The sequence below is a fragment of the Felis catus genome, chromosome C1, assembly GCF_018350175.1.
Source record: "Felis catus isolate Fca126 chromosome C1, F.catus_Fca126_mat1.0, whole genome shotgun sequence".
Lineage (NCBI taxonomy): Eukaryota > Metazoa > Chordata > Mammalia > Carnivora > Felidae > Felis > Felis catus.
The window spans coordinates 191121932-191149753 of record NC_058375.1 but is presented as its reverse complement, the minus strand read 5'-3'; the positions used below and the strand labels follow the sequence as shown (position 1 = coordinate 191149753).

Below are 27822 nucleotides of genomic sequence, written 5' to 3'. Positions count from 1 at the left end.
GGGTTAAATAAGTGGTACAGAAAAAAAAGGGAAGGATATAATTATTGTCCTCAGCCTCGTCTATCTGAGCTTTGTTTTTAACCTGTTTTTCATGGAGGGAGATTTAGCATGAATACCAGAACTATGCTGAAGATTATTTAATTGTGATTGTTGAGAGCACATTATGCTTATGTATCCGTAGTATGGCTCTAGACATTTACAAGTAACCTTTCTTCTTATGGCCACAAAACTCCAAGTTAATACTTTCAGCACTATTATCCAGAACTGGCCTGGCCTAATGATGCAGTCAGCATTCTGGTGTCTCTATGGGGCAGCACCCAAGTGCCTATCCTGATGAGCTACCAGTATATAAGATCATATAAAGCACAGGATGATCCTTATCTTAAGGAAGTTTCAGTCTTTTGGGGGAAAAGCAAACATCAGAAATGAAATAATTAAATAATGATGTAGGACAATGTATGATCCTGTGTCATTCAGGATGTTACTAACAGCACAGGTGACACCTGAAGGTGTCGGGAAAAAGCTTCACGGAAGTAGCAGAATGTAAGGCAAAGAAGGGCGGCATGATTCTCTATCAAAAATGATTCTGTTTGAACAAAAAAAAAAAGGGGAGGGGCACCTGGGTGGCTCAGTCAGTTGAGCGTCCGACTTTGGCTCAGGTCATGATCTCGCGGTTTGTGGGTTCGAGCCCTGCGTCGGGCTCTGTGCTAATGGCTCGGAGCCTGGAGCCTGCTTCGGATTCTGTGTCCCCCTCTCTCTCTGCCCCACCCCTGCTTGTGCTCTCTCTTTCAAAAATGAATAAACATAAAATTTAAAAATGATTCTGTTTGTCACAAACAGAAAATGTACATATTTAATTACTGTATTTATATAGTGTATATATTGCGTTTCGCTATTAACACGACAACCTCTTTAATGCAAGCATTGAATTAGTGACTACTGAGCAGCTACTGTATCCTGATGCCATGCTAGGCACTATATTCAAAGGAATGAACAAGGGCTGGATTTCTTCATTGCTCTGAATATCAAGGAGACAGGCCTGCAAACAATTACGGTACGATGAGATCACTGCTACAGTGTCAGTAGGAGAGAGGAGGCAGTAGGAGTCGGAAGAAACAGACACGAAAGTCCACCTGAGAGAGTTGAACACAGCTTCATTTGGGTGTTGAAGCTTCCTCTAAAATTGGAAGGCGAATGAGAAGTTTTTGTGGGGGAGAAGGCGTAGGAGTAGCAGGAGAAGGCATTCTAGGTAGAGGGAACAGAAACGAAACAACATGGAGTCATTTACAAAAGAAAAGCGCTCTGTTTTCAGGGAATGTCAAGATTTTGGTAAAGGAAGAAACAGAACCTGTGAAGGAAGAGGATAACCACACCACTACCACCAGAACTACTATTATGGCTATAACCATTATTGCCGATACCATAACTTTTTTCTTGGGAGGCTTTATTTTTTTGAGAGCACTTTTAGGTTCACAGCGAAATTGAGAGAAAAAGTACAGAGGCCCTATCCCACTGTCTCCACATGCACAGCCTTCCCCAGTATCAACATCCCCCCATGTGGTACGTTTTTTGTAAGTGATGAAACTACATTGACATATCATTGCCCAAAGCCCAGAGTTTACGTTAGGTTTCACTTTGGGGGTTGTACATTCTATGAGTTTGAACAAATGTATGGCATGTATCCATCATTCTAGTATCATACAGAATATTTTCACTACCCTAAAAAATTCTCTATTCTCTGCCTGTTCATCCCTCCCTCTCCCCAAACCCATGGCAACCACTGGTCTTTTTATGATTTCCATAGTTTTGCCTTTTCCCGAACTTCATAGAGTTGGAATCATACAGTATGTAGCCTTTTTATATTGTCTTCTTTCACCTAGTAATATGTATTTAAGTTCCATCCATGTCTTTTCATGCCTTGATGTCTCATCTCTTTTTAGGGCTAAATAGTATTCTATTTTCTGGATGTACCGCAGTTTATTTATCCATTCATCTCCTTGGAAGGACATCTTGGTGCTTTCCAAGTTTTGGCAATAATAAATAAAGCTACTGTAAACATTGTGCGCAGATTTTTGTGTGAAGATAAGTCTTCAGTGCTCTTATGTAAATACCAAATACTGTGACTGTTGGGTTGTATAGTCAGAGTACGTTCAGTTTGGTAAGAATCCACTAAACCATCTTCCAAAGTGGCAGTGCCATTTTGTATTCCCACTAGTGACGAAGGAGAGTTCGTGTTGCTCCACACCCTCACCAGCATTTGGGGTGGTCCGTGTTCCAGATTTTGGCCCTTCTAGTGTGTGTGTAGTGGTATCTTATTGTTGTTTTGATTTATAGTTCTCTGATGACATATGATGTGGAGCATCTTTTCATATGCTTATTTGCCATCTGTATGTCTTCTCTGATGAGGTGTCTGTTAAGGTCTTTGGTCCATATCAAATTGGTTTGTTTATTTTCTTATTGTGGGGTTTCAAGAGTTCTTTGTATTTTTGGGTAATGGTCCTTCATGACATGTGTCTTTGGCAAACATTTTCTTCCAGTCTGTGGCTTATCTCTTCATTCTCTTGACAATGTTTATTGCAGAGCAGAAATTTATAGTTTTACTCAAATTTTAAATTTGCGTCGGTGATTCATATTGAGTTAATTTTTGTAAAGGGTGCACGGTCTGTGTCTAGATTCATTTTTTTGCTTGTTGGATGTCTGGTTGTTCCAGCACCACTGGTTGAAAAGAGTATCTTTGCTCCATTGTGTTTATATTTACACCTTTGTCAAAGACCCAAATAAATATTTATTTGGGTCTATTTCTGGGCTCTGTATTCTGTTTCATTGATCTATTTGTCTATTCTTTCACCAATACCACACTGTCTTAGTTACTATAGCTCTATAGTAAGTCTTGAAGTTGGAGTGTCTATCCTCCAACTTTGTACTCCTTCAAAATTATGTTGACTATTCTAGGTCTTCTAAACTTTAGAATCAGTTTGTGGAGATTCTTCAGAATCAAAAAAGCAACTTGTTAGGATTTTGGTGGGGAGTGCATTGAATCTATAGATCAAGTTGGGAAGAACCGACATCTTGACAGTATTAAGTTTTCTTATCCATGAATATGAACTCTCTCTCCATTTATTTGTTTTTTCTTTGATCATTACCACAATTTAACACTTACTTGGTACTTATTGTTGGTCAACTAAAATGCTAAATGTTTTATTTTTATCAATCCATTCTATCTTCCTAAACCCCAATGGTTGCCCTGTTTTTCAAAGGAGAAAACTAAGTAGTTGCCCAAGGTCATATAGCTAGTGCATGGAAAATCTGAGACAAAGATCAGGTCTTTCTGACCCCAGAGTCCAAGCTCTAGAGATATAGACATGGACCCGATCTTGGAGGAGCTAATATGCCAAGGAACTTGGTTTTACCCTTAGGTGATGGTGAAGTCATTGGCAATGGCTACTTGGTAAGTGATGGGACATATTTACAGGGTAGAAAGATTATTCTTGCCATAGTGTGGAGGTGCCAGTGATAGTTTGAGCCAGAGATGATAAAGGCCTAAACTAGGGGATATTCTGGGGTGCCTGGGTGGCTCAGTTGGTTAAATGTCTGACGGGCTCAGGTCATGATCTCACTGTTTGTGGGTTTGAGTCCCATGTTGGGCTCTGTGCTAATAGCTCAGAGCCTGGAGCCTGCTTCAGATTCTGTGTCTCCCTCTTTCTCTGTCCCTCCTCTGCTCGTGCTCTGTCTTCGTCTCTCAAGAATAAATAAACGTTAAAAAAAATTTAAACTAGGGGATATTCAAAAGGATAAAGGCCTACACTTTGTTATAGCTTGGAGTTGATGAACTCACAAGTGTAGGTAGTGTGCTACATTGGGGGCAAGTCTTTTACTAACCCCACAAGGGCTCCTGGCCCAACGAGTGGAGTTTGATAGTAATTCTTGGCATAACTCACCTGTGTCAGAACTTTAAGGAAAAATGAAAAAATATTTTAAATGGCCTGTATTTTCTTCTGATTTTCTCCTTACTTCTTAACTGCTTGGGGCTTTCTGTTTTCAGAGCAACCTGGTGAATTCTGCTAAAAGGGAGCTCCCTCCGTGGGTATTATGGAGTGGATACTGGCCTGGGGAAGTTCCGCACATGCATGGCACCATTTCCCACGAGGATCCATTGGAGGTCATGCCTGATGTCTTATTCTACAGAGATCCTGAAGAGACTGAGAAGGAAGAGCAGACTGCTGTTGCAAAGGCTGTGACCAAGCTGGAATTCTGGGGTGAATGGGTTGCTCCAGATCTTGAGTTCATTGCTACCCAACCTGAAGTTGCAGACTGGTCTGAAGGCACACAGGTGTTCTCTGTGCCTATTCAACAGTTCCCTACTGAAGACTGGACTGCTCAGCCCCCCTCTGAAGCCTGGTCTACAGCTTCCACTATTCAGATCACTTAAATGAGTAGGGACAACTACGAAGTGGTCTTAAGCTGCTCTTCCACAAAGGCAAACAAAATGAAAGTCAGGTTGACAGAAAATAAAGTTCCTAAAAAGAAAAAAAGGATAAAGGCAAGGGAGTGATATAAGAATATTAGGGGGACAGGTTCCATAAGAGTGACTGAAGATTAACAGGAAGGGTGTGCCCGAAATAATGCACAATTTTCTGAGCTTAGCAACTACTTGGGTTTGGTAACCATCGCCAAGATGAGAATAAGGGAGGGACAGGTTTAGGGGCAGAGGTAGGGGTGAGAGTAGGGGATACTTAGATATATTGAGCTTGAGTTGGGACATCTGATGATGATGTCTGATAGATAATTGAGTGTAAAAGTCTGCAATGTTGAAGCCTGGACTAGGGATGTAGCACTGGGAAACATTCAGCCTATGGATGGGTACCTGAAACCTTGGAAAAGAATTAGGATGCCCACGGGTAATACGTAGACAAAGAACAGAAGAAAAGACATGCATTGAGAACAGAGAAGAATACCCATAATAATCTTAGGAACACTACCATTTAAGGGGCAGGCAAACATGAGTTGAACCCAGGAGGAAATCTGAGGAGGTCTAAAACAGCAGCTGGTTGGGAAAAGAACTGGGAGAGAGTGTTATCATAGAAATCAAAAGAGAAGCATCTCACAAACAAGGGTGTGGTCCACAGTGTCCAAGGCAGTTGAGAACTTCAGCAAGGCAAGGTCTGTGGTCAGTATGGTGTGTTCGTGTGCTTTACCCAAACCCCCTTCCTTGCAGAGTGTTACCCTGAATGACAGAGCTCAGAACTGCCTTTCCCAGAATGCCCTTGTAGTCGGTGTACTGGTATGATTTAAGCTGGGTCATGGAGGCAGTGGCCACACTTTCACCCTTTACTCTGACAAGAAGGAAGGTGTGCTAGGTTTTCCTTGGCAGTCTCAGCAAATGTGCCATTGTGAGTTCCTAGGGTGGAGTGCAGCTTTTATAGCCTGCTTTGGAGATGGCAGCACTAGAGGTGGCTTTCTGATTGTGGCACTTTCCTAATTATGGTGGCTCCTGATACAGGCATTGTTATGTGGCTCTGGAGCCCAAAGCTTTCTTACAGAAGTGGCAACAGCTCCCTTGGTAGCCTGGTTCTGTAGCATGCCGTGAGAAATCATTCCTGAAAGGTTGGCCAAGATTCCGTATTTTAACCGTCCTTAAGAGTCTGCAAGCCCATTAGCAGGCTATCATAAATTTGTTCCTGCTTCAACTGGCTAGAGTGGATTTTGTTCTCTGTACCTGAACAGTGACTAACATAAGTTCCACAGAAGTGTATGTGGGAATTGGCAAGGAGATGGTGACTGGTACTTTGTTCAGAGTGATTTTGGTGGATCGATGGGGAGAGAAAGCAGGGCTCCATGGTGCTGAAAATCTTTATTGCTTTCCCCCCAAAAGCAAAAACAAAAACAAACACTGGTTGTACTGTCTTATGCTATCATGCTGAGGAAATAAGACTAATACTTTCAAGTAAATCAACATTTGTTAGTGTCTCCTAAGTGGAGTCATGTGCTACGTACTCTAAAACCTAGAGATGAGAAAAAGACCTCTCCCTGAGGGACGCGGTGTTAGTTAATGGAAATGATGGGAACAAATTTGTGTTCCATTATTTAAAAACCGGACTGAGCTGATTTTTCTCCCTAAATCATCCAAAGATGACCTCTGTTAGCATTTACAAACATATACATATTTTAATGGCATATGGTTCCCCCCCCCCAACTATTTATTATTGACATTTTCCTAGATATTTCACAAGCATAAATTTTAATAGGTATACAACATCCCACCTACAGGTAAATCATAATTTATCTAATCTCCTCCTGTAACTTGATCAACTTTTATGTCCTAATCAGAAATGATGGCAATCCAGATTATTGTGTTGGGTACAAAGACTCTTGCAAAGAGCTGTGAATTGAGGGTAGGAAACTGCAGATCAAGGATTGCCAAAGAGAAACGCATTATAAATTGTAGCTGGGTCCTCAGGAAGTCAGGCCACTTTAGGAAGTAGTGAAGGGAAAGAGAACAGGCACAGGCATTTGTGCTCAGTAAAACTCAGAAATGTTCCTGCTTCCAGCCTTATTAGGTAATTTCCCTCATCATAAAAAAATAAGGTCAGCGGCTTTGATCCAATTAGTTTTTTTTTTTTTTTTAGAAGCCCTTTATCTCACTTGGTATCATGCAGGCTTTTTTTTTTTTTTTTTTTTTTTAATGTAATGACCTAAATATACTTCTGATAGAAATACTTTTGACTTAAGCCATCAGAGAAACCTAGTCTTTTCCAAAACAATGTAATGTGAGAACTTAGGCTTGGATTTGGGGCATATTTATCTTTCTCTGCTAATAAAGCTCAGGAAGAGAAACTTCAGAGAGCTTATTCAAAAACAACTTGAAAGGCTCACACTCGGTGTGCCTTATAGTGGTGATCCTCTTTGGCTGGATTATGACAGCCTATGACAGCCTATCAGGAGGGTCTGGTGTACGAGGAACGTTGAATTAAGATGCTTTTAGTCCATGGGAGTTCTCCCAATTTCATTCACTCAATGCCTGCTGCTGGCTGGGATGTTAAGAGCCTTGTTAAAATAAAGCTATTAGTCTTTTCTCTACAAAAGCAAGGAGCTTGCTGGTTACATTCAGGGTTCCTTAAATTAGTATGTATTTCTAGCCAGGCGTTGCTGGAGTCAGCAGTTTCATAAAGCAATATACTAAAGAGGCCATTTAACCCCCTATTTCTCCCATTTGCAGATTAATGGCAGAGGGGAAGACTTAATGCCCTTTCAAACATTTTTTAACAATTCATTACAAATAAAAGAATAAATCACACATGATTTTCTGCAAATGTCTGATGGTAAAAAGCGGAAACAATTCAAAATTAACATGTTTTCCAGTTCCCACAGGTTGGGACACATTTTGGCCAGTGTTGTAATTTATGTCCCTTAAGTCAATTTTCCTGGGGAAGTTTAAAAGCTGCTGTGATGGAAAGGCTGTGCAAAGTTGCAATACAGCTTACTCACCTATGCATAACATCCTCATTTACCAATATGTCTTACTCAGATTCATTACACAAAAACGTGTCTCATGCTGCCAGACCCATCATAAGATTAAGATGCAAAGTATAAAAATTTAGATGCCATTTTAGGGAATACGCCTTTCATTTCAAGTTGGTAACGTGACAGATATTTTTGAGCAGTTTCCAGAAGCTTTCTTTTAATTACATTCCTCTTACTTAGCTATAGGTCTGGCTGGAAGATTTTTGAAGGAATCAACATGATGAAAATATCTAAAAAGTTATGAACTTGTCTTTGAGCATCTTCTAATACAAAGACACTCTGCTAAAACACTACATGTTTGGAGCGAAACTCACCATACTTGATTTAAGCAAAAAGAAACTAATCAAAATAGGTTGTAAATGATTTCTCTTTGGCAATGTGAAGTATATTATGTTGGCGATATGTATTTAGAAATATGCTATCTGCAGAAGCAGAAGTACGCACACTCTTTCAAACCATTATTTCTGAAGTGTTTATTTTCTCTAATTTAATTTCAGTAATTTTGTCAAATAGCTGGGTATTCAGTTTATAGACTAGTTTAGAACATCTGCTAGTTTCGAAAATACAGCAAATAAAAATATTTTAAAAATAACTCTTGGGTAAGCCTTTTAACCATTTTGTTTCTATATTTTCCTCCCATGTAGAACACTGGAGTTAAAATAAATCCTTATAATCCCTTCTAACTTATGCACATTTATACAAGTTATCTTGCATATAGTTTCCACATTGTGTTAACCACGTACATCTCATTAATATGGTAACTATATGTCGGTACATAATTATTTTAAAGCTGAATGATAAAGATAGCGAAGTCATCTGCAGCATTGTAAAAGTATAACGCATTTATTGGGATCGCAGCATTAAGTCTTACGCTAGCATGACCCAAGGACTAGCCATCTGTACACGGGGCCATGGCATCTGATAACCTGAATTATCTCTCTTCTGATTGTCTTCAGAGAAAATAAAATCAGACATCTCCTGCCCAGCTCTGTTTGTGTCTGGGCCTAAGATACAGTTACCATAGAAACTATGATTATGGATACAATTTCACAAATTTGGCTTCATCCATCAGATGCACTTTGTATGTGTCTGTGTGTGCATGTGTGTGCACATGTGCATATGTGTCTTGCCAGTGAGCGTGAAGAGCAAACTCTGGCTCTACATCTTTAATTAAAGAGCCAGATACCATCTCATTTCCTTTCCCCCATCTGTCTACCTACAAATGGAGATATTGCAACACTGGCTGAAATCTAAACTTTCACTTGAGAGAAGACAGTTTCTGATGAAAAGGACGAAAAGGTATTAGGAAAAGCATTCCCTAATAAAGCCGTTTACCTGTCCTGTATTTTCCGGGAACGGAGGAAGCCGGAATTTAGTGGAGTCTCAGTTAGTTACATTAATCACCAGATGCTGGTGTCCAGTATTTATTGAATTTGGTTTTGAATTGCTTCTTGGATGTAATATGTGAGTTAATGATGCCTCTGCAGTTTTATTTTTATTATACTCTGTGACAGTCAGTGTTCTTTACTCATTCTAAAAGAAAAAAAAGTTGACCCTCGAAATATGCCAAATCTTAAAATGATGTAAGTTTGTTCACATTATTTCTTATGAGTTCATACTATCTCTTTCAACTAATAAGCCTTATAAAGGATATTCATTGACTACAGCTCCCTAGTATACTTAAAATACACTTGCATTTATACAGACTAAACAGCATAAACATATGTAAAATTTCAAGCTTTTCGGTGGCCAGCTTCCAGTCACTCCCATTACTAGAAATAAATGAGTAGAAAGAAATGACTTTCTGCAATACTGTGCAGTCAGTATCATGAGCTATAATCAATGCTATCATTTCCATCTCTGCCTCACTTACACACGAGGAAAGTAGAGTTCGGAGAACATTAAAGCAACATGCCAAAGGTTCATACCTTTGGCAAGGCCAACGTCTGAACTCAGTCTCACCCCCAATGTCACCTCACATGTTGACAGTGATCATTCTAGTTACTGCTGCTCTATTTCCTAAACAAAGAATGGAGATATAAGACTTGAACTTCACATGAGCATATAGTGGCAGTGGGAGGGGGTATGTGAAATGATGACCATCTTCAGGCATTTTGCATGGGCTCACGGTCATCGCAATCTCACTGAATTCCAATTACCTGGCGATAGTTATTTCATATAGCTGGAGGCATTGATGGGTGCCTGTATGTTAACGTTTGGTACACCAAAAGTCATTTTTGGTAAAATACTGTTTTAGAAACAATAACAGTCTACATAACGTACAGTTTTTTTTTTTCCAATATTCATGCATGGTGTCAGTCTACTAATTTGGTTTACACAAGGCGAACTTCATCGGAGTTAGGACAATATCTGTTCTCTGAGCCATTACATTCTCAAGGCCTGGCTTATCACCTTGTTCATTAATATTTACCAAGTCAATAAAGCAGAAGTGTCACACATCTACTCAGTGGCACTTAACAGAAAGAATCAGCTAACACAATGACTAGCTATCTCATTGAACGTGACCTGTTAAGCAGCACAACACAGATCCCCAAAATCTTTTAAAGGAAGTTTTATGACATCTGTCCTATGGTTAAGTCTTATTAAGACTGCCATTCTCAAGCTCTTTTGTTTACATAGTTCTGAGTTTTCCCTTTCCCTTAAAAATAATTTTTAAAACTTACATCCTAACAATTTAGATTTAAACTTGGATCTGGTGTATAAATCAAAACCATTAGGAACCTTAATTATATAATTGTTTAGAGTGGGGGAAGATTCCTATAAGCTGAAAATAATAGTAGAGTAGAAGAACCTTACATGGTAGCATAGATCACTGGGTCCCCTGGGCATAGCTACCGTTGACCTGAATAGCTTCTTCAATGTGGAACCACCTACTGGAATTACAAAGTAACCAGACCCATGCCACTGTCAATGCTGAAATCACACACCCAACAGCTTTAAATTTATATTAACCAAGTTATTTTGCAACGGACTATTGTATCGGCAGGCTGAGTTCAAGTTCTAGGAAGATGAATGACGACAAGAGGAGGAGAAAAAAAGAATTAAATGAATGACATTCTGAAAATTGATGTTCTTGTGTCAAAACTTGGTTTGAAAAACCAAAGCAACCCCCCACGCCCATTTAATGATTTTCTATTAACTAGCAGATAAAAGTTTCAGTAACCTGTAGCAACCTAACTTTCCGGCTTTACTTCATCCCTCCCCGGATGTTCAATGACTTGAGCCCTGTGGGTATTTTATGGATGCTGAACATACGCTTTTGGGCCTGTGCCCAAATGCTCACTCCTGGAAGTTTTGGTAACTCTTCCTGTGGTTAGGTCAGTGCCCTGCACATGTCAAGTGCTCAATAAATGCTTATTATGTGAATGCATAAAGCAAAGCAACAGATGTTGCTCTGAATGGTCGTATTTACTGCTGCGAAGGGACAAGAAAAGGTGAAAGTAGGAGTGGATGAGAAAAACATTCTGTAGAAGGTGGTGAGAACATCAAAATGGTGGAAAACAGAGAAGAAGGAGCCTTGAAAAAGGGGTGTAGAGAAAGAGAAATAAAAACCCTGAGAAACAGAGAAATGTTGCACAAGAGAAAGGGAACTATGGAGTGAAAATAAGCTACATTATTGCAATCGCTTCTAATTCATAGCATACAGGTAATTCCTGTCCTAAGTATCTCTCCATTAATCAAACTATTGGATCATTCAGAACACTCCATTCCTTTCCAGGCTGGTAATACAACTTTGCTCCTCTGATTAGATGTATATATATATATATAGCATATTGCTTTCAAAGTCTTTAAAATATGATTTTTTTTAAGTCAACATTGAGAGTTGGATTTGATATAATCATTTAATTGGGCATCAATTCATCTACACAGCGCTCATTACTGAATTCTTCAATTTCACCAACGACATTTACTTCCAAATTATCTTTTATCTAGAAGCTGGAAGTCCAAGTGCTGTGAAAACTTTGCCAAATAAAAAGCTTTTAGGTTTCTAATGCTGGCTGGACACAAACCCGTGGAAGAGTGCTGAAGAATAATGTGTGCTTGCCAACTGCCAAATATGATTGCTTTTCGCATAATTAATGTCATTCTTGCTGTTCGAGTACCATTCCCATCCTCTAATAATTTCCATTAATAGAGGAAGTTTCTGCAATAATTTTTGCATCCTGAACAACCACCGTGGCTTCTGTAGACCTTTTAATCAAAATAATGGCAATGAGTGAAAAGGGGATGGTTAGAGATATTACTATAACCCTGGGTTGCATTTGCTTCGTCATTGTTTTCAATCTCTAAAAACTGTCCAAATAGCTCATCGTGTTATTATGTCAATTAGACCTTGGTGCTTGGATTTCAATAGCACTGAACTATACGAATTTATACCGTGAAGAGAAAAGTGTATAAAGTGAGTATATTGGGCAATCCATCTACCAAAAAAAAAAAAAAAATGTTGAAAGAGAGTATTTTTTACAAAGCCACAACCAAAGATGAGCAGACGCAAATATCAGCTCGAGTTCTGTGAAATATGATAATTGTATAATACTTTTAGCTGAAGCTTCCAGTAGCGGAAGTGGTAGACCAGCTGCAAATCATACCCCTAAACCCGCCAATTCACACTGTTTTTTATTATGATGTTGCAAAATCAAGAACTCTGCTCAGGCTATAAAATGACGCAAATATAGGGGCACCTGGGTGGCTCAGTCGGTTAAGCGTCTGACTTCGGCTCAGGTCATGATGTCCCAGTTCATGGGTTCGAGCCCTGCGTGGGGCTCTGTGTTGACAGCTCAAAGCCTGGAACCTGCTTCATATTCTGTGTCTCCCTCTCTCTGTTCCTCCTCTGCTCATGCTCTGTCACGCGCGCTCTCTCCCTCTCAAGAATAAACATTTAAAAAAATTAAAAAAAAATAAAATTACGCAAATATACAAAGAGCAACAACAACAATCAGCTCATTTCTTCTATGAGCCAAGAAAGGGGCGTGGCGAAAGGGCACAGCGGCAGTCCCATTCCAGGGAGGGGCAGCGGGCAGTGGTTAGCTCGGCTTCTAGAAACCCTCTCCCGGAATTACCCTCTAAGCTGAATACTGGTATTTCAATGAGGAAAGTTTGGATACAAGGAGACCGGTGCCGAGAGTCTCCCCTCTGTTCATGAGCAGCTTTGCAAATAGGGAGTCTACATCAAAGCCTCCCTCTTGTCTGCCTGAGAAGCTTTGAAAACACTTCACCTGAGTCACATCTAACCTCCCTTTGGCCTTCTCTGTGAAATCCACCCAGCGGAGATCTCATGACGCCACTTGAGCAGGAAGCACTTGCTCTGTGCAGTGGCCTGGGGGAGAGGGTGCGTTCATTTTTGGAGACCGTGTTCAGTGATCTCGATCAAAGCTTGCGAGCCGGGTACCTACGTTACTGAGGAGATAGTACAGAAACAGTGCTTGTGCACGGGTTTTAATAGCCGTTGTTAAAATCCCAAACAGCTGGTCATCAATTGTAGCAGCTGTGGTTCCACTTGGTGAAAAATCTGGTGGGGACGTAGGGGAGGACAGGGCCTCGACGCATGGGCACGCATCCATGCGCCTGGCAGGGTGTGCACACGCTTACTCTAGAGGCTGACCCCTAAGGGGTCAATACCAATTTTCAGACTATCTGTCCTGTCTCTAAAAGGTGCTGTCTAGGGGCGCCTGGGTGGCTCAGTCGGTTGAGCGTCCGACTTCGGCTCAGGTCATGATCTCACACTTCGTGAGTTCCAGCCCCGCGTCGGGCTCTGTGCTGACAGCTCAGAGCCTGGAGCCTGCTTCGGACTCTGTGTCTCCCTCTCTCTCTGACCCTCCCCCATTCATGCTCTGTCTCTCTCTGTCTCAAAAAATAAAGAAACGTTAAAAAAAAATCTTAAAAAAAGAAAAAGGTGCTGTCTAGATCTTACATACACATAGGAGGAACTATATGTCATCACATACTATATTCATAAAGGATTTTGCAATGATCCAAGTCTGTTCTCATACATCTGACTCATCCGTGCCACTACCCTGACCAGGAAAAGGGCAGGTGTTTTACATTCCTTGTTAAGACAGCGCGCCCGGGCCCAGGTCCCTCCGTTCTAACTGGAAACTGACTTGTGGGAGGAGTTTCTAGTTGGACACTGAGAGGCGTGGTCTCTGGCCTGCGCACAGGGCGAGCACCTACTCCAAACCAGACTGGCTGTGCTTGAATCTCATCACCTACCCAGAGCGTAACCTTGCGCCACCTCATTAGCCTCATTTATCATGACTGATGTGGTTAATAATAGTACCTACTAATGGTTGTTGTGAGGATTAAATGGCACGATGTATGCAAATTACCCAGAAGGTATCATACATACACAGTGTCCTTATATGTTCAATAAATCTTAGTTGTTGCTAATGTTGCTGGAGTTACACCTGAATCGGATCTTTCTTTTGGTAAGGAAAACACCTGGAGAGAATTTTTTCCCTGACCTTTAGCTTTTATTTCTATGAACCTCTGACCAGCCCTGGCTAAGCCCATGGAAGCTTCTTCAGTGATACTATTCCAAAAACAGTCCTGGGAGAGAGAGTGAAGAAAGAAAAAAAGAAGGGGGTTGGGGAGGGAGAGAGACGAAGAGAGAGAGAGAGAAGAGAGAAAAAGAGAGGGAGAGAGAAAGAGAATTCTTACTTTCTCTCATAAGACTCTATTTTCTGAGCTTTTTATACACAGGATGAGTGGATGGAATGATGTGACATATTTATCAGATGATAGATATATGCCTATGTCTCTGTGTGTATGTATGCATATATATGTGTGATGTATGTATATAAATATGGATTTATGCAGACACATACACATACGTACACAGTCTTCTTAATGCTGTTCATAGAAACTACTCAATGACTAGAATAAAGTTTAAATTACCGAACATGTCATCCAAATCCACAGTCTACTGTCGTCATCATCATTGTCATTCTTCTTCTCCTCATCTTTGCAGCCCCATTTTCTTTCACCCTGTGTGCCCTGTAGGCACCTTCCCAACCACTGGTCCTTCACTGATCCCCATGCACTTGCACACTTTCTTATCCTGGCTCAGCCCTTCCTTTGCCCTTCCCATCACCACCCTGGGAAACTCTCCAGAACTCTCACTTCCTATTTCCTGAGAGCCTAAAGTATAGCCTTCAAATAATTACAGTGTTATCTTATAACGATCTTGTATAATAATATGTATTAACACTTGCTGCCCAGCACATATCTCATGCTCAATAAATGCTGAATGATTAAAGGAGCGAATCATTTAAATGAAAAAAATCATCTTGAAGGTGAGATGGAACATAGTCGAGCAGAGAGACACATAATCCTGAAGTACCCAAAGAAAACAAACTTGAATTAACCTAGCTGGCCTACCTCAAGAGGCTATTCACAACTCAATATAGCGCTCCGATTCATGGAGAACATTAATTCTACAGCATGGAGGGCGGTCAAGACACAATCTTCATTGCGATTCAGCCATTCAACAGTACAGATGTGAAGTGTGCATTTTCTCACAACATTATTAAACTGTTCGCGATCACACATAAATACCAGGGACCTCGTGTGTGACTCTGATTGACTGAGTAGGGAGAGAATAACAGCTGGGTCCCCTCCCAGGGCAGAAGGGGCTCTGGGCACAGGTAGGAAGTGAGTCTGCTTTCACCTGCTGACCTCAGCCACCCTGTGAGAAGTCCTACCACAGTCTTTTGATGACTTTTCCTAAATGAGTGCAATCCCAGATTTAGAGCCACGCTGTGGTGGGAGACCCCAGATGCATTTCTTCCGGAGAAGCAAAGATTCAGAGTCTGAAGGGAAGCATCATGTAGCAGGAGGTCAGCAGACAGGAGAAAGAAAAAGAAACAAAACAGAAACCAACACCCAATATGATTCTTTCTAGGCAAAGAAACAAAGTCCCAACTTTGGCAGCTAAGCAATGGAAATGCTAGTTGAGTGCCATTTAGGTGACCTCCCATATTTAAAAAGAAAAATACCTACTTATTTGAGGGAGTATTCATTGTGCCCCCACTACAGTATGAATGTTGAGTAGAAATCAGCACCTATTTATTATCGATGACTGCTTTTTACCATTTCCATGGGCTCAGTTGGGGAGCTGTGAGGTGATTTATAAACTTTAGTCTAATTCTTCTAACATCCTCAGATGTAGACAAAGGATAAACAGGGATCTCTGCTTATCAATGTAATGAAATTAAGAAAGTGAAAATTTAGGATGAATTTTACAAGGAACTTACTACGGTGTAATCCATTAGGATGATGGATAATTTCCCAAGGGGGCGGGGTTGATCTGTACATTAGAAAATGTATAACGCCCATTCATAATGTGTTTGTGACAGACATAATGCCATGTCCATCTATAAATCAGATTTGCCTTCTGTGCTAAGCCCCAGAGTCCTTCCTACTGAAGGCTATCCTCAGGGGCACTGACCTGAGAGGATTTAAAATCCAAAGGGCCCAATTACTAAAAACCCTTCATCATATAATTGGACTTTGGTATGGAAAATAACACCAGTACTAATCCAAGTCACTTGGAAGGAAGTAGAGTTTCATCTCCTGATTCCGTCAACTGGTCCAACATAGTCTAGGGACTGGGTCTCTTTGAGCATCTTCCCCAAGGGCTATAAGAAACTCACTTTTACTTTGCAGACAGCAAAACTAAATAAATTATGCTAGCAATCCACAAATGAGTTACTGAATGTATGAGGAACACTGAATTTAAACTTGGGGAGTTCACAGGGGAAACATCATTTTCAATTTGAGGGTCATCCACTGGGAGCAACTCATCCAAACAAAGAATGAGTAAACTCACCTGCCCTTAGGAACAGAGACCAGACACCATAACTCAAAGAGCAGCAAAATGTAAATGGGAGCATGAGAACTCAATGCTTTGGAAAGAATAGACCTGGAACACTTTTCACGCCATTCCTGGAAACATGGGAGCATGTGGTCTGAAAGTTAACCAAGTCATTTTTTTAAAAAATTAAAATTCAGTTCAGCATGCAACATTTTCAATGGCGCAGAACTCAGATAACAGGCGCCACACTTGTTCTACCTTGCCATTCTCACTCAATGAGAATTCAGTACCTGTCCGTAGTAAATACCTCTAAAAGTCCCCAATTGCCCAGATAGTCATGAAAATCAGACTGCAAGAAACTACAAGAAAGAGAACAATCCTATTAACGTTTTTTAGGTCCACTCCAATTTTCGTTAGGCTTGCAGCCAGGTTTTTATTAGACTCACCTGATCGCTTCTCAACCTACCCTTGTGGTTGAACACAATATAGTGTCATCGGGCATGTTTACAATGGCAAAGGCCCCAGGGAAAAATGACCCAACACTGTAATGTGTTTCTAATGGCTGATTTCTATGAGTCATGGAAATCAGGGATCCTTAAAACATGGGAGCTTGACTGTTGCTTGAGGAGTTACAGCAGAGCAGCAGTGTGGGCAGAACTACCTTGTACAAAAGAGGAAATTAGAGGGATGGTGGAGTGAACTCACCTATCTCAAGGGGTGGGAAACCTTTCACTGGATACTGTCTTCAATCTCTTTTTCTTTTAAATAACCATGAATTAAAGAGGCCCATTAAATCAGGTCCTATATCAGTATTTTCAGAGACTTCTAAAGCAAATGTATTTCTCTGTATGCTACACATATCCCAGTGGAAGTATTATTGTATAACCAGAATGCTAGTATTCAGTTTGAACAGAATACTCACAAGTTACTATGAACCACACTGGCCATCCTTTGTGTATCCAATAACAGAGTTGCAAACTACTGTTAGTGCATATCTCAAAGGATCTTTTTTTTAAAAAATATAATTTATTGTCAAGTTGGCTAACACACAGTGTATACAGTGTGCTCTTGGTTTTGGGGGTAGATCCCTGTGATTCATCGCTTACATACAACACCCAGTGCTCATCCCAACAAGTGCACTCCTCAATGCCCATCACCCATTTTCCCCTCTCCCCCTCCTCCCCCATAAACCCTCAGTTTGGTCTCTGTGTTTAAGTGTCTCTTATGATTCGCCTCCCTCCCTCTCTGTTTGAACTATTTTTTTCCCCTTCCCTTCCCCCATGGTCTTCTGTTAAGTTTCTCAAGTTTCACATATGAGTGAAAACATATATCTGTCTTTCTCTGTCTTAGTTCACTCAGCATAATACCCTCCAGGTCCATGCATGTTGCTGCAAATGGCATGATTTCATGCTTTCTCATTGCCAAGTAGTATTCCATTGTATATATAAACCACATCTTCTTTACCCATCCATCAGTTGATGGACATTTAGGCTCTTTCCATAATTTGGCTATTGTTGAAAGTGCTGCTATAAACTTTGGGGTACACGTGCCCCTATGAATCAGCACTCCTATATCCTTTGGATAAATTCCTAGTAGTGCTATTGCTGGGTTGTAGGATAGTTCTATTTTTAATTTTTTGAGGAACCTCCACACTGTTTTCCAGAGCAGCTACACCAGTTTGCTTTCCCACCAACAGTGCAAGAGGGTTCCCGTTTCTCCACAGCCTCGCCAGCATCTGTTGTTTCCCTAGTTGTTACTTTTAGCCACTCTGACCTGTGTGAGGTGGTATTTCAGTGTGGTTCAAAGGATAGGTTAGTTTCGAATTTTCCCATAACATCTGTAGGCAGTAAGACTTCCCAGTTACGAGTCTCAGGACCATGACTCTGCTCCTCTCTCTACCTGTGGATAGGGAACCGCTCTGCAGGACAGTTACACAAGGATGGAGCACGTGTTAAGGAAAAGGCAGGGATTAGATACCCGTGATGTACATGCTCAGTGGCTGTGACTACTTCCTTTTTCCATCACCTGCAGAATTTGGAGGTGGCTGCAGTCATCGGTAGTACCTGTGGTAACCTCGGAAGGAAGCACAGCACATTTGATTGTGGGGGTGATGTGTCTGCATATTGGGCCTGGAGATAGGAAATACACATGGCAGAGCTCCATTCTCCCCGGCACACACCCTCCACGGAGGGGCAAACCCATGTGTCATAATTAGGAACCAATTTGTCTGTAGAATGGCCTCTGGCATAGATAGTCTGGAATGAAATCATAGGTCATCTCTCCCGAAAATCGTTTGCCTCAGTCGGGCCTTAAAAAGAACAAAGCAAACTATACCCACTGCCAACCCTTTCTACTCTTTCCTAAGTAAGAGTATTATGCATTGTATATACATCTTAGAAAATTAGAAATAACAACCATCGGGGAGGATGGTTCAGTAGTGGACTTAACAAGTTTGCTCCAAAAGATGTATACAGTTTTGAACTAGTCACCTCTCTGGTTTGTTCCCTCCTGGTCTGACTCTTATTACTTTAGCCACACTCCTTCCTCACTGCGCCTCTAACTTGCCCAGCATGCTGCTCACGGCCTTCCTACTCACATTTCCCTCGAACATGCTCCCAATATCCACATGCTTTCGTTCCTCACTAAGTTTGTGTCTCTGCTTAAATGCCTCCTCTGCAGAGAAGCTCTCCCCAACCACCATATATAACACAGCACATTTGGCCCAGCGACACGTTCTAGCCCCTTAGCACAGCTTTATATTTCTTCGAGGAAATGATCATGGCCTGATATTTACTCTTCACTTATTTATTGTCTGTCTCTCCTCAAAAACATAAGTTTCATGAGCACAGGAATTTTTTTACTCTCCTCATCGCCTACACCAGTGCTTGGAAGACATTCAATAAATCCACATTTGCTTAAGTGAAATAGTTAAAAATCGCTTTTCTAAACATTCATTTCTTCTGTTACTTTCCTTTTTTACCCATTTTTTCTTTCTGTCTTCTCTTTCCAGAGACAAGTAATAAATGCACAGAGTGCCCAATGTAAGAAGTCTTCTTAAATGCCTTTTTTTTTATGCTTACAGCAGCATTGTCAACAATAGCCAAATTATGGAAAGAGTCCAAATGTCCACCAATGGTTGAATGAATAAAGAAGATGTGATACACACACACACACACACACACACACATGCACACACACACACACACACACACAATGGAATATTACTCAGCCATAGAAAGAATGAAATCTTGCCATTTGCAACAATGTGGATGGAACTAGAGTATATTATGCTAAGTAAAATAAGTCAGTCAGAGAAAGACAAATGCCATATGACTTCACTTATATGTGAAATTTAAGAAACAAAACAGATGAGCATAGGGGAAAAAAAAAAGAGGAAAACCAGAAAACAGACTCTTAACTATAGGGAACAGCTTGCAGGTTGCTGGAGGGGAGGTAGGTAGGGGTGATGGGCATTAAGGAGGGCACTTGATGTGGTGAGCACTGGGTGTTACAGGTAAGTGATGAATCACTAAATTCTACACCTGAAACTAATATTGCACTATGTTAATAAACTAGAATTTAAATAAAAACTAGAAAAAAAATGAAATGCCTTTTAAATGTCTGTTAGAAGTGGCTGGTTGTCCAATGCTTCCTTTTTTTCACCTCTTAGAACATTCTTCATTGAAATCTTTGTCTTCTTGTAATTTTAGTATTTATTTTCTTAAATTCGAGAATGATTCTAGTCACGTGGGAGTGATTTAGTTAACTGTTACATTTTGGTATTGACTTTTAAATTAGGTGATGAATGATTTTTTTAAAATGTTTATTTTAAAATTAACCTGAAAAAAGAAGTCTCTCGGCCATAAGCTTAATTCTTATATGTGATAAACGGTGACAGGGTAAAGCAGTGAGAGAAGGAAGGAAGGTGATGAAAATGGGTGTTTATTTCCAACATTTATTACTTCGAATTAACCTACGAAAAATTTCACGCACAAGGATCTCGTGACCAGGAGAATAAAATAAGCCACTTAAAGCTCTGTTTAGAGTATGCCTTCATTTATTTGTCTTCTGTCATCAAAGAATAAAACAGTATATCCAGGCACTGGCGTGTTCCTCACACTTCAGTCTCACTGCCGAATTGTTTTATTTATGATTGTTACTTTCCCTCCGCCTTCCTTTGGGAGAAGAGAATACAAAAATTAAAATGTATAAATTCAAAATATCCACATCTTAAAGAGAATATGTCTAATATTTTCCTTGCATGAAAAAAGAGGGATGGACATATTTTGCTTTCCTTTCTTTGCAGTGAAAGTTGAAACAGTGATTTTGTGTTATTATAACACTCATCGTTTCTCCCTCTAATTTGGATGGTTTTTAATAAAGCTCCATTGATTCCACTGAAAGGAATTCCTCCTGGCAAAAGCAGAACACACACACTGATTGCTAAATATGCAGCAATTATCATATTCAGCAGCACACTTTAATATCTTATTTATAGACATATCTATCTGTAATTTGCTTTAATTAAGTTGCATTGATTTTAATGACAGGAGCGATCCTCAGACAAGGGGCTGGTGTCATATGCTCCTATGAGTCCTGGTCTATCAATCACTCTTTAAGACGTGGTCCTGCGGCTTTGTGACCTTCTTTGGGCTCCAGGCAAGCCCATTCCAAGTCAGTGAAATTTCAGAGAAATTCTCAAAGTGTTGACACGCCAGGATTTATCTTACTGATCAGGGGATGGTAAGAATTGAAAGGCTGCTTGGTCGAGTGAAAGTGGCAACCATATTTTAAAATGGCCTCCCTCGTGCATAGTGTCCTCACCGGCCCCAAGTCACTTTATTTCCACAGCTCCTCTCCCAGGTGTGGCGAGTAACTCAGCCTTTCCCCACCCCCTTGCATTTCCAACAGCACCAACAGCTCTCAGAAGGATGTTGGGACCTGAGGTATTTTTGAATTCTTGATTATTTTTCACACCCCCTCCTGGGGAAAGTTCTGGGAAAACCGGAAGCAAGAACTTACAACAGCTTTGCCTCTCATAACACCCATGCTCCAAAGTGAAGGCTGGCTGAACACAACACAAAGAAACATGAAGATCGCGAGTATATTTTTAAAGGCTCTAAAATATTATTCATCATGACCAGAAACGATTTCTCTTTCTTTTTTAATGGATGAAGAAGTAAGCACTGCTTCTATAAATCTTTGCACCTCAGAAGGTGCCAACATTAATTTTGTATAAATTATCCATGTTCGAATGCCAAGGCATGATCACAAAGGAAAACTCAGAAGACAGTTATGTCAGTGCATTCACAGATTCTGGTCACCATTTTTCACTCACTGATTATTGCTACAAGTGTTGATTAATAGTGGTGCTCACGCTGCTAGAATGCATTTCCCTGGAGGTGAAGAAAACATTCAAGAAAAAAAAAAACAGAAAGAAGGAAAGATAATAATCAACCCATCCTTCCGCTTCTCCGTAATAACCCCGTGGAGGGTGTGCAAATCATGGCTCCTGATGATCTCTGTTAGCAGCTTCTGAGCCATTTCACTAAAAAGATCATCCATATGCATCAGATCACCGATTTGTCAATCAGTTTATAAGGCAATTAAATGCTCCCTGATCTCCTCCTTCCCCCTTTGGGAAAGGATAAAGTGATATAAACAGCAGGGCTCCAAGAGTGGTGTTAGGACATCTCACACCCGGCTGGTCCCTCTCTGTGTCTTTGTACCCTGTTTGAATTCTGGGAGAAAGCTTCTATGATAATATTGTGCAAGACTGGAATTTACCAAGGCTGATTAGCTTAGGACTTATTTTTCTCTCATCAGTAATGCCATACCTCTTATCCATGGAGGGAAACTAATGAATTGGATTTAGAGAGCGAGAACATTTCTTAATAAATGCAATATGACAGGAGATATGAAAAACGCAGATGAGGATACCGCAGGGGAGGTTGGCATGGCCAGGCGGTGTTACTTCAGACCCCGTTCAGACCTCAGTTGGACAAGGGATGGATCTTGAAGGCTATCAGTTTCTCTTTGTCTGGTTCAATAAGATCATTTCCTGCTTCACGTCTCTCTCTGGGTGGCTTTTCTTATCTTTTCTATGACGTGTTTTTGTTCTTCTAATTCCTAATTGTCTCTAATGAGGAGCAGACAGGGGACGGCTACATTTGCAGTTCCCCTTTTGATTTAAGTGGAAAGACTAATTAGTATAAATTATGGCAAAAGAACTCAAGTCCCATAAGTTGGAAAAAGAAAAGCAAGGGAATTTAGAATACCGTATCTTCTTGCACTGAATTTGCAATTTATGCAATCTTACACATGGAATCAGGTTGAAGTTCATTTTGGCTTTCCCATAAATTCTTTTATGCAGGTCATAGTCAACATCAATACTGAAATCTCACCTTTGGGTCATAACCTTCTACTTCGACATCTCATCCCTCACCCACCTCCCTCCCGGCACTTCGTTCGGGATCCTGTGCAATATCATTACTTTACAACAGTTCTTCTCCAGGTGACTCGTGCCTCTGAATTACAGCCTTTTTTTCTTCCCCACTTCATCCAGCATGGATCTCTGTGTGGCCAACTGGGAAGATATTTTTCTTCGCTTTGTCTCTCAGTGGAACCATGTGAGACATTCTGTTGGTGATTATGCAAAAAAGGAAGTCATCTTAGCTTCCAGCCCTCTAGCCACCTACAGGGCAGGGAGTTCTTGTCCACCATGAATGTTTACCGTGACTCTAGCTCTCATTCTTTGGGAAACTGCAATAATGCTTAAGCAGTTAAATGTTTCCTTTTGTGAGAAGGAAAGAGAAGTTCAGAGATTAAAACAGAAACATACATACAGACACACACACAAAAAAAAACATTACCTAAATCTGGTGGAAGACTTTCCAAGGGGGGGTGTCACATGATCTGGGCTCAAAGCTAATGATGTGATTGTCAGCAATCATGCACGTTTTCTGAGCCTCAGTTTTCTCTTCTGTAAAAATGGGTTCCTGTCTTCATTGAACTGCTTAGATGTAATGAATGCGATGAGGATAATGTCTTTCAAAATGCATGGCAGTATATAAAGTACCATATGTACATCAACGAGACGTTACTATGAGGACAGCTCATTTAATGCATGGAAAAGACCCCGTGAGAGTGTATTGTTGTTTAGGTGATCACAATGCTGCTAAATTCTCACTCTAATATCTCGCTTTATTTGGTCGTTTCCAGCATTCATGAATGCAGAGACAGGCCAGGGACCAGACTGCTGAGCAAGAGGAGGAAATAAACGGAAAAGGCTCCCACAGATGGGCAGCCTCATAAGCAAGCATGCCCTGGCCAGTTTGAACCGGTGCTTGCATTTGGAGCTCCTCAGAGGAGAGGGATGCTGTATGAAGATGGCAAATCCCCGGCGGATATATTAACAGAGTCTCAGTCTTAGCCATTGCACTAACCAGAGCACTCTGCATTCTGCAAGGAAGCAGACAAAACAGAAAGGGGGGAAGTAAAAAAAAGGAGGAAGTAATAAGCTGATACAACCTCCCAACTACAGCAACCACGAAATCCTTATTTTACTACAACTGAACAACCTACTACAGAGCGGCATTACATGTAAAGTAAATCGATGCCCTTATGATGCTGGTAGCTACTCCCCAGCCAAAAGTCCTCAAATCCCGTTAACCCTGTTGTGGGTGCGTGCGAGTAGCAAGACACAAGTCTCGAACGTATTAGGATAATATCTTTTCTCCCAAACTCCACTCGCCACTTCGGTGCGGCAGAGAACTGGGTTTAATATTTAACAAGTTGCAGCTGTAAGGCTAGATGTGTGCAGCAATTTCTTCCCATATGTTCTTGCGTGCCATTCTTTTGCATCTCGCGCTGGAAACGTGCATACCCTACGGACAGCGTTTCTTATTCTTCACAGCGCTGTTGGGTGGCACCTTCTTTGCCTGCTGATACCAAGTTGGCAGTTGGTGTAGCCTCTCCGTGATCTGGTATTATCTTTCATTCGTGCTACCAGATGGATACCAGATGGGTAATTGGAGCCAGCGCCCCTGCCCTGAGTCCACACCAGAGCCCATGGGCACAGACCTGTCAGTGGGCTGAGCCTCAAATGGTGCTTCAAAGAAATACTCCTTAAAACTGTATGCATCTGTTCCCTACGCTAATGACCCTAAAGAAAAAAATAATAATAAAAAGGAAAGAAAAAAAAACTCCCGTAGACAAGCTTTTCTTTTACTAGATGCTACATCTGTAAGAAGAGGGGGAAAGTAACCATATAGGGCTTGTGGATGTCAAACTCATTTCTCGCTAATGGTACCTCTAAAAAGCCACCAACTCAAATAGCCACATCGGTAGAGAAAGTGAAGGCTAATCAATCTATTCCTTTTTTGGTGATATCCGTACAATATAGACTCTCAATTCCAGAAGGGCAACTTCTACATGACATGTTCTGAGTTTTAAAAAAAAAAAAGGAGAAAAAGAAAAAAAAGAAAGAAATCTAAGAGCTTTGAAAGACCTCGGTGATTCCTTGAGAAGAACACAGAGTAGAGATAAAAAGAAATGCACAAAATGGGAAAGACCTATAGGAAGAACTCATCCCTAATCTATTTCTCTTAAACTGATGCCTCGGTTGTCACTTGTGACAAATTACATTTAAAAAAATATCCTGATGGATCATCTGGTTGTTTCAAGTGTGTATTTCAGCAGTTCATTATGAAAGTTTATTTTCTAAATTAACTACAAATAAAGTGAAATCTTCCAACCATTCACTCACACAATGCTGTCAGCGATTTTTTTTTTTTTCTAGCAGACATCAAAGCATATCCCCAATCCATGCCTGGCTCTCTTCATGCAGAAGTTATCACAAACAGGTTATGTGTTCCCTTAGGTTACTATGGAAACACTTTCTTTTCAGGTCATCCACTTACAAAGGTAACATTTGCATTAAAATATGTTAGAAGTTAATTTTTTTTTTAACACTCAAGTGGGGTCATGCCACCATATCCAGATCTATTATTTCAAAATCCATGAACATACATTGATTTAATCTATAAAAAGACTTGAATGAGGTGCTCACCCTATAGGTGTAATTGCCTGCACGTCAGGTAGGTACTTGGAGCATTGTAAAAGACACTAACCAAATTAACTTTTATCGCAAAGGAAAACGTGGCAGTGACCCACTAGCTGGCATTCCTCATTATGTTAATTTGTTGAATATTTACGTTTGTGTCATCTCTGACACAGAGAGAAGACACTGGAGATGAGAACACAGCAATGAAAAGGTTTGACAGCTTTAGAGATTATGAGACTACTCTGCCTCATTTTACCCATTTGAGCCATCAAGAATTCAATTTGGCAAGCATTTGTCTCAGGGCAGCAAAGCCCTCAGGATGGGTACAATGTAGGCTAACACATGCACAAGCTCTCAATTAATTTGTGTGATCCTATACCAGGTAGGATGTGATTAAGTTTTACTTCCTGGTAGAAACAAGAGGTAGTAGAGAAGCACTGACAGAAGAAGGGTGATGTGGCTGGAGCAGCTGGGAAAGACTTTGCAAAGGAGATTACTGTGGCAGTGCAGACATACAAAATGTGGGCATATACTACTAACATATGGCATCATCCTGCAGGCTAATGGGACTACTTATGTAAGCCATCTTCTAGCTCACTCGTGTAGGCCACTCGTTGGTGATTATAGCTGGCTGTCAATGAGGGACTCTGACCAAGTAAGAATCTCTGTGTCCTGTGGACCACGAGCAATTCCTCCTCAAAAGCAAACAACCCAGCTCTGACTGCATCATGCAGTCAATGGCTACTTGCAAAAGGCAGTGAGATGAAGCCCATGCTTTACAGTGAAGGGAACTAGACTGCATATCCATGGAAACTTCTTTGTTATTCTAAGATGCTTACGGAGGAAGTATCTCGATCCTCCTCCTTTTCCTGAGAGAGACCTAGAGAAAATGGCGCAGAACTCAACAAGCCTTTATCAGGTATACCCCCTCTACAGGAACAGCATTATGGGATGCTAGAAGAAGGAGGTAAAAGTGGACGCTGAAATAGACTGTGAAAAGGGTATGTCTTTCATGCACCCTTCCACATTGAAGGAGAGGCAGGTGAGGTCTAAGGGCTGACCTCCATAAGGTTTTTATATGGCAGAAGAGACCTGAGTAGCCCTATCTTTAACTTCCCTGGTCAGTTATCATGGCAGAGAAGACTATGTGGTATGCTGGAGCCAACAGAAGCTGAACCATTAACGACTGGTTTCACCAGCATCCCTGAACCATTATCCACCTGTATGAAATAAGTAAAAGTTTGGCTCTTTCTCCTTCACTGATTTTGGTCACATACTACAGAATCAAAAGCTTTACTGTAGTGCTTTACTGTAGTCAAAATGTCTTTCTATCTTTTTCCTGTCAGAGGCCAGAGAGTCTTCTAGAGAAAGACGGTAGGATGTACTGACAGGATTTGTGCTAACTGTGTTCCTTGTCTCCTTGCAGTGTGTGCATATGAGTGTATGTGTGTGTTTATGTTTCTGAGTAGATTGTTTTAATTATCTGCTCCATTATCTTTCTAGAAGCTGCACTTCATTGTACTAAGCATATTTATCAATAAGAAATGAATGCCATCCTGGGAACTGATTTGTTCAAGGTAACTTTCATTACAGTTACACTTGCATGTCTGATGATGGTTCTACACTTGTGCTGTTTTATTTAAAGCTGCAGATCTTTCATATTGGAAGCTAAATGGGAGTCTCAGTGGCCACTTGTGTCCCTGACCAGAATTTACCTGGAAAGAGATGTGGACATATGAGTTCCAGGAACACGTATGATTATTTTTCAATCACTACTTATTATGGATGAAGATTCGTCTCCCTCAGTCCACACCATGCCCAGATGCTATTTCCAAACAGTAGCAAATAAAGGCAGCAAAGTTGCACTTTGGGTGTTGCATACCTCAGGAATTTTAAGCTAGACAAAAATACGATGGTCATTAACGATAAAGCAGTAAGCAGAAGTTCAGTGGTGTTCTTGTAAGTTGAAAACTTTTCCATGTCGATTAACTGAGTATCTTACATTTATTTTCCTCCCAGAATTCGTCACATGGGATGTGGTATCTGTCCAGCTTGTTTCCTAGTTGACAATGGAAATATGACTAGGCAGTAAGCGCTGTAACCCGGAGACGAGCAGGTTGACATCAGAGTTGAGCTTGCTATCAAATTGGAGAATCACTCTTAAGGTAGAGAAGCCTGTAGGATTCTACAGGCTTTCTGACTGGCACATGTCTGGGCACACACACTTACCAACAGTTAAGGAAAGGAGGCCAAAAAATCAAGTACTTTTTCTAGAACTCCACCTTGCAATATCGGAAAGAAGTGTGTATCCACTACCACTTCTAGCTTTGAAGTCAAGATTGTGTCACCGCCAGGTACAAGGAGAGCGTTTGAATGGGACAGACCGTGAGAGTTGCATAAGGGT

General features: G+C 40.8%; 1 protein-coding gene and 1 pseudogene across 3 annotated transcripts in view; one reads left to right on the top strand and one right to left on the bottom strand.

Annotated features, from left to right (window-relative positions):
- Window positions 1–27822, bottom strand: part of PARD3B (par-3 family cell polarity regulator beta) — a 1015202-nt gene that overhangs the window by 59056 nt on the left and 928324 nt on the right. The window contains exon 22 of one of the 3 annotated variants that reach the window (XM_019838515.2): window positions 20390–20529. The exons of the other annotated variants lie outside the window; for them this stretch is intronic. Coding sequence (XP_019694074.1) covers window positions 20482–20529 — 48 coding nt within the window. The 3' untranslated portion in view covers window positions 20390–20481. Of the gene's footprint in view, window positions 1–20389; window positions 20530–27822 lie in introns of those variants that run through there. 3 annotated transcript variants of the gene reach the window in all.
- Window positions 3799–3935, top strand: LOC111562128 (annotated as a pseudogene).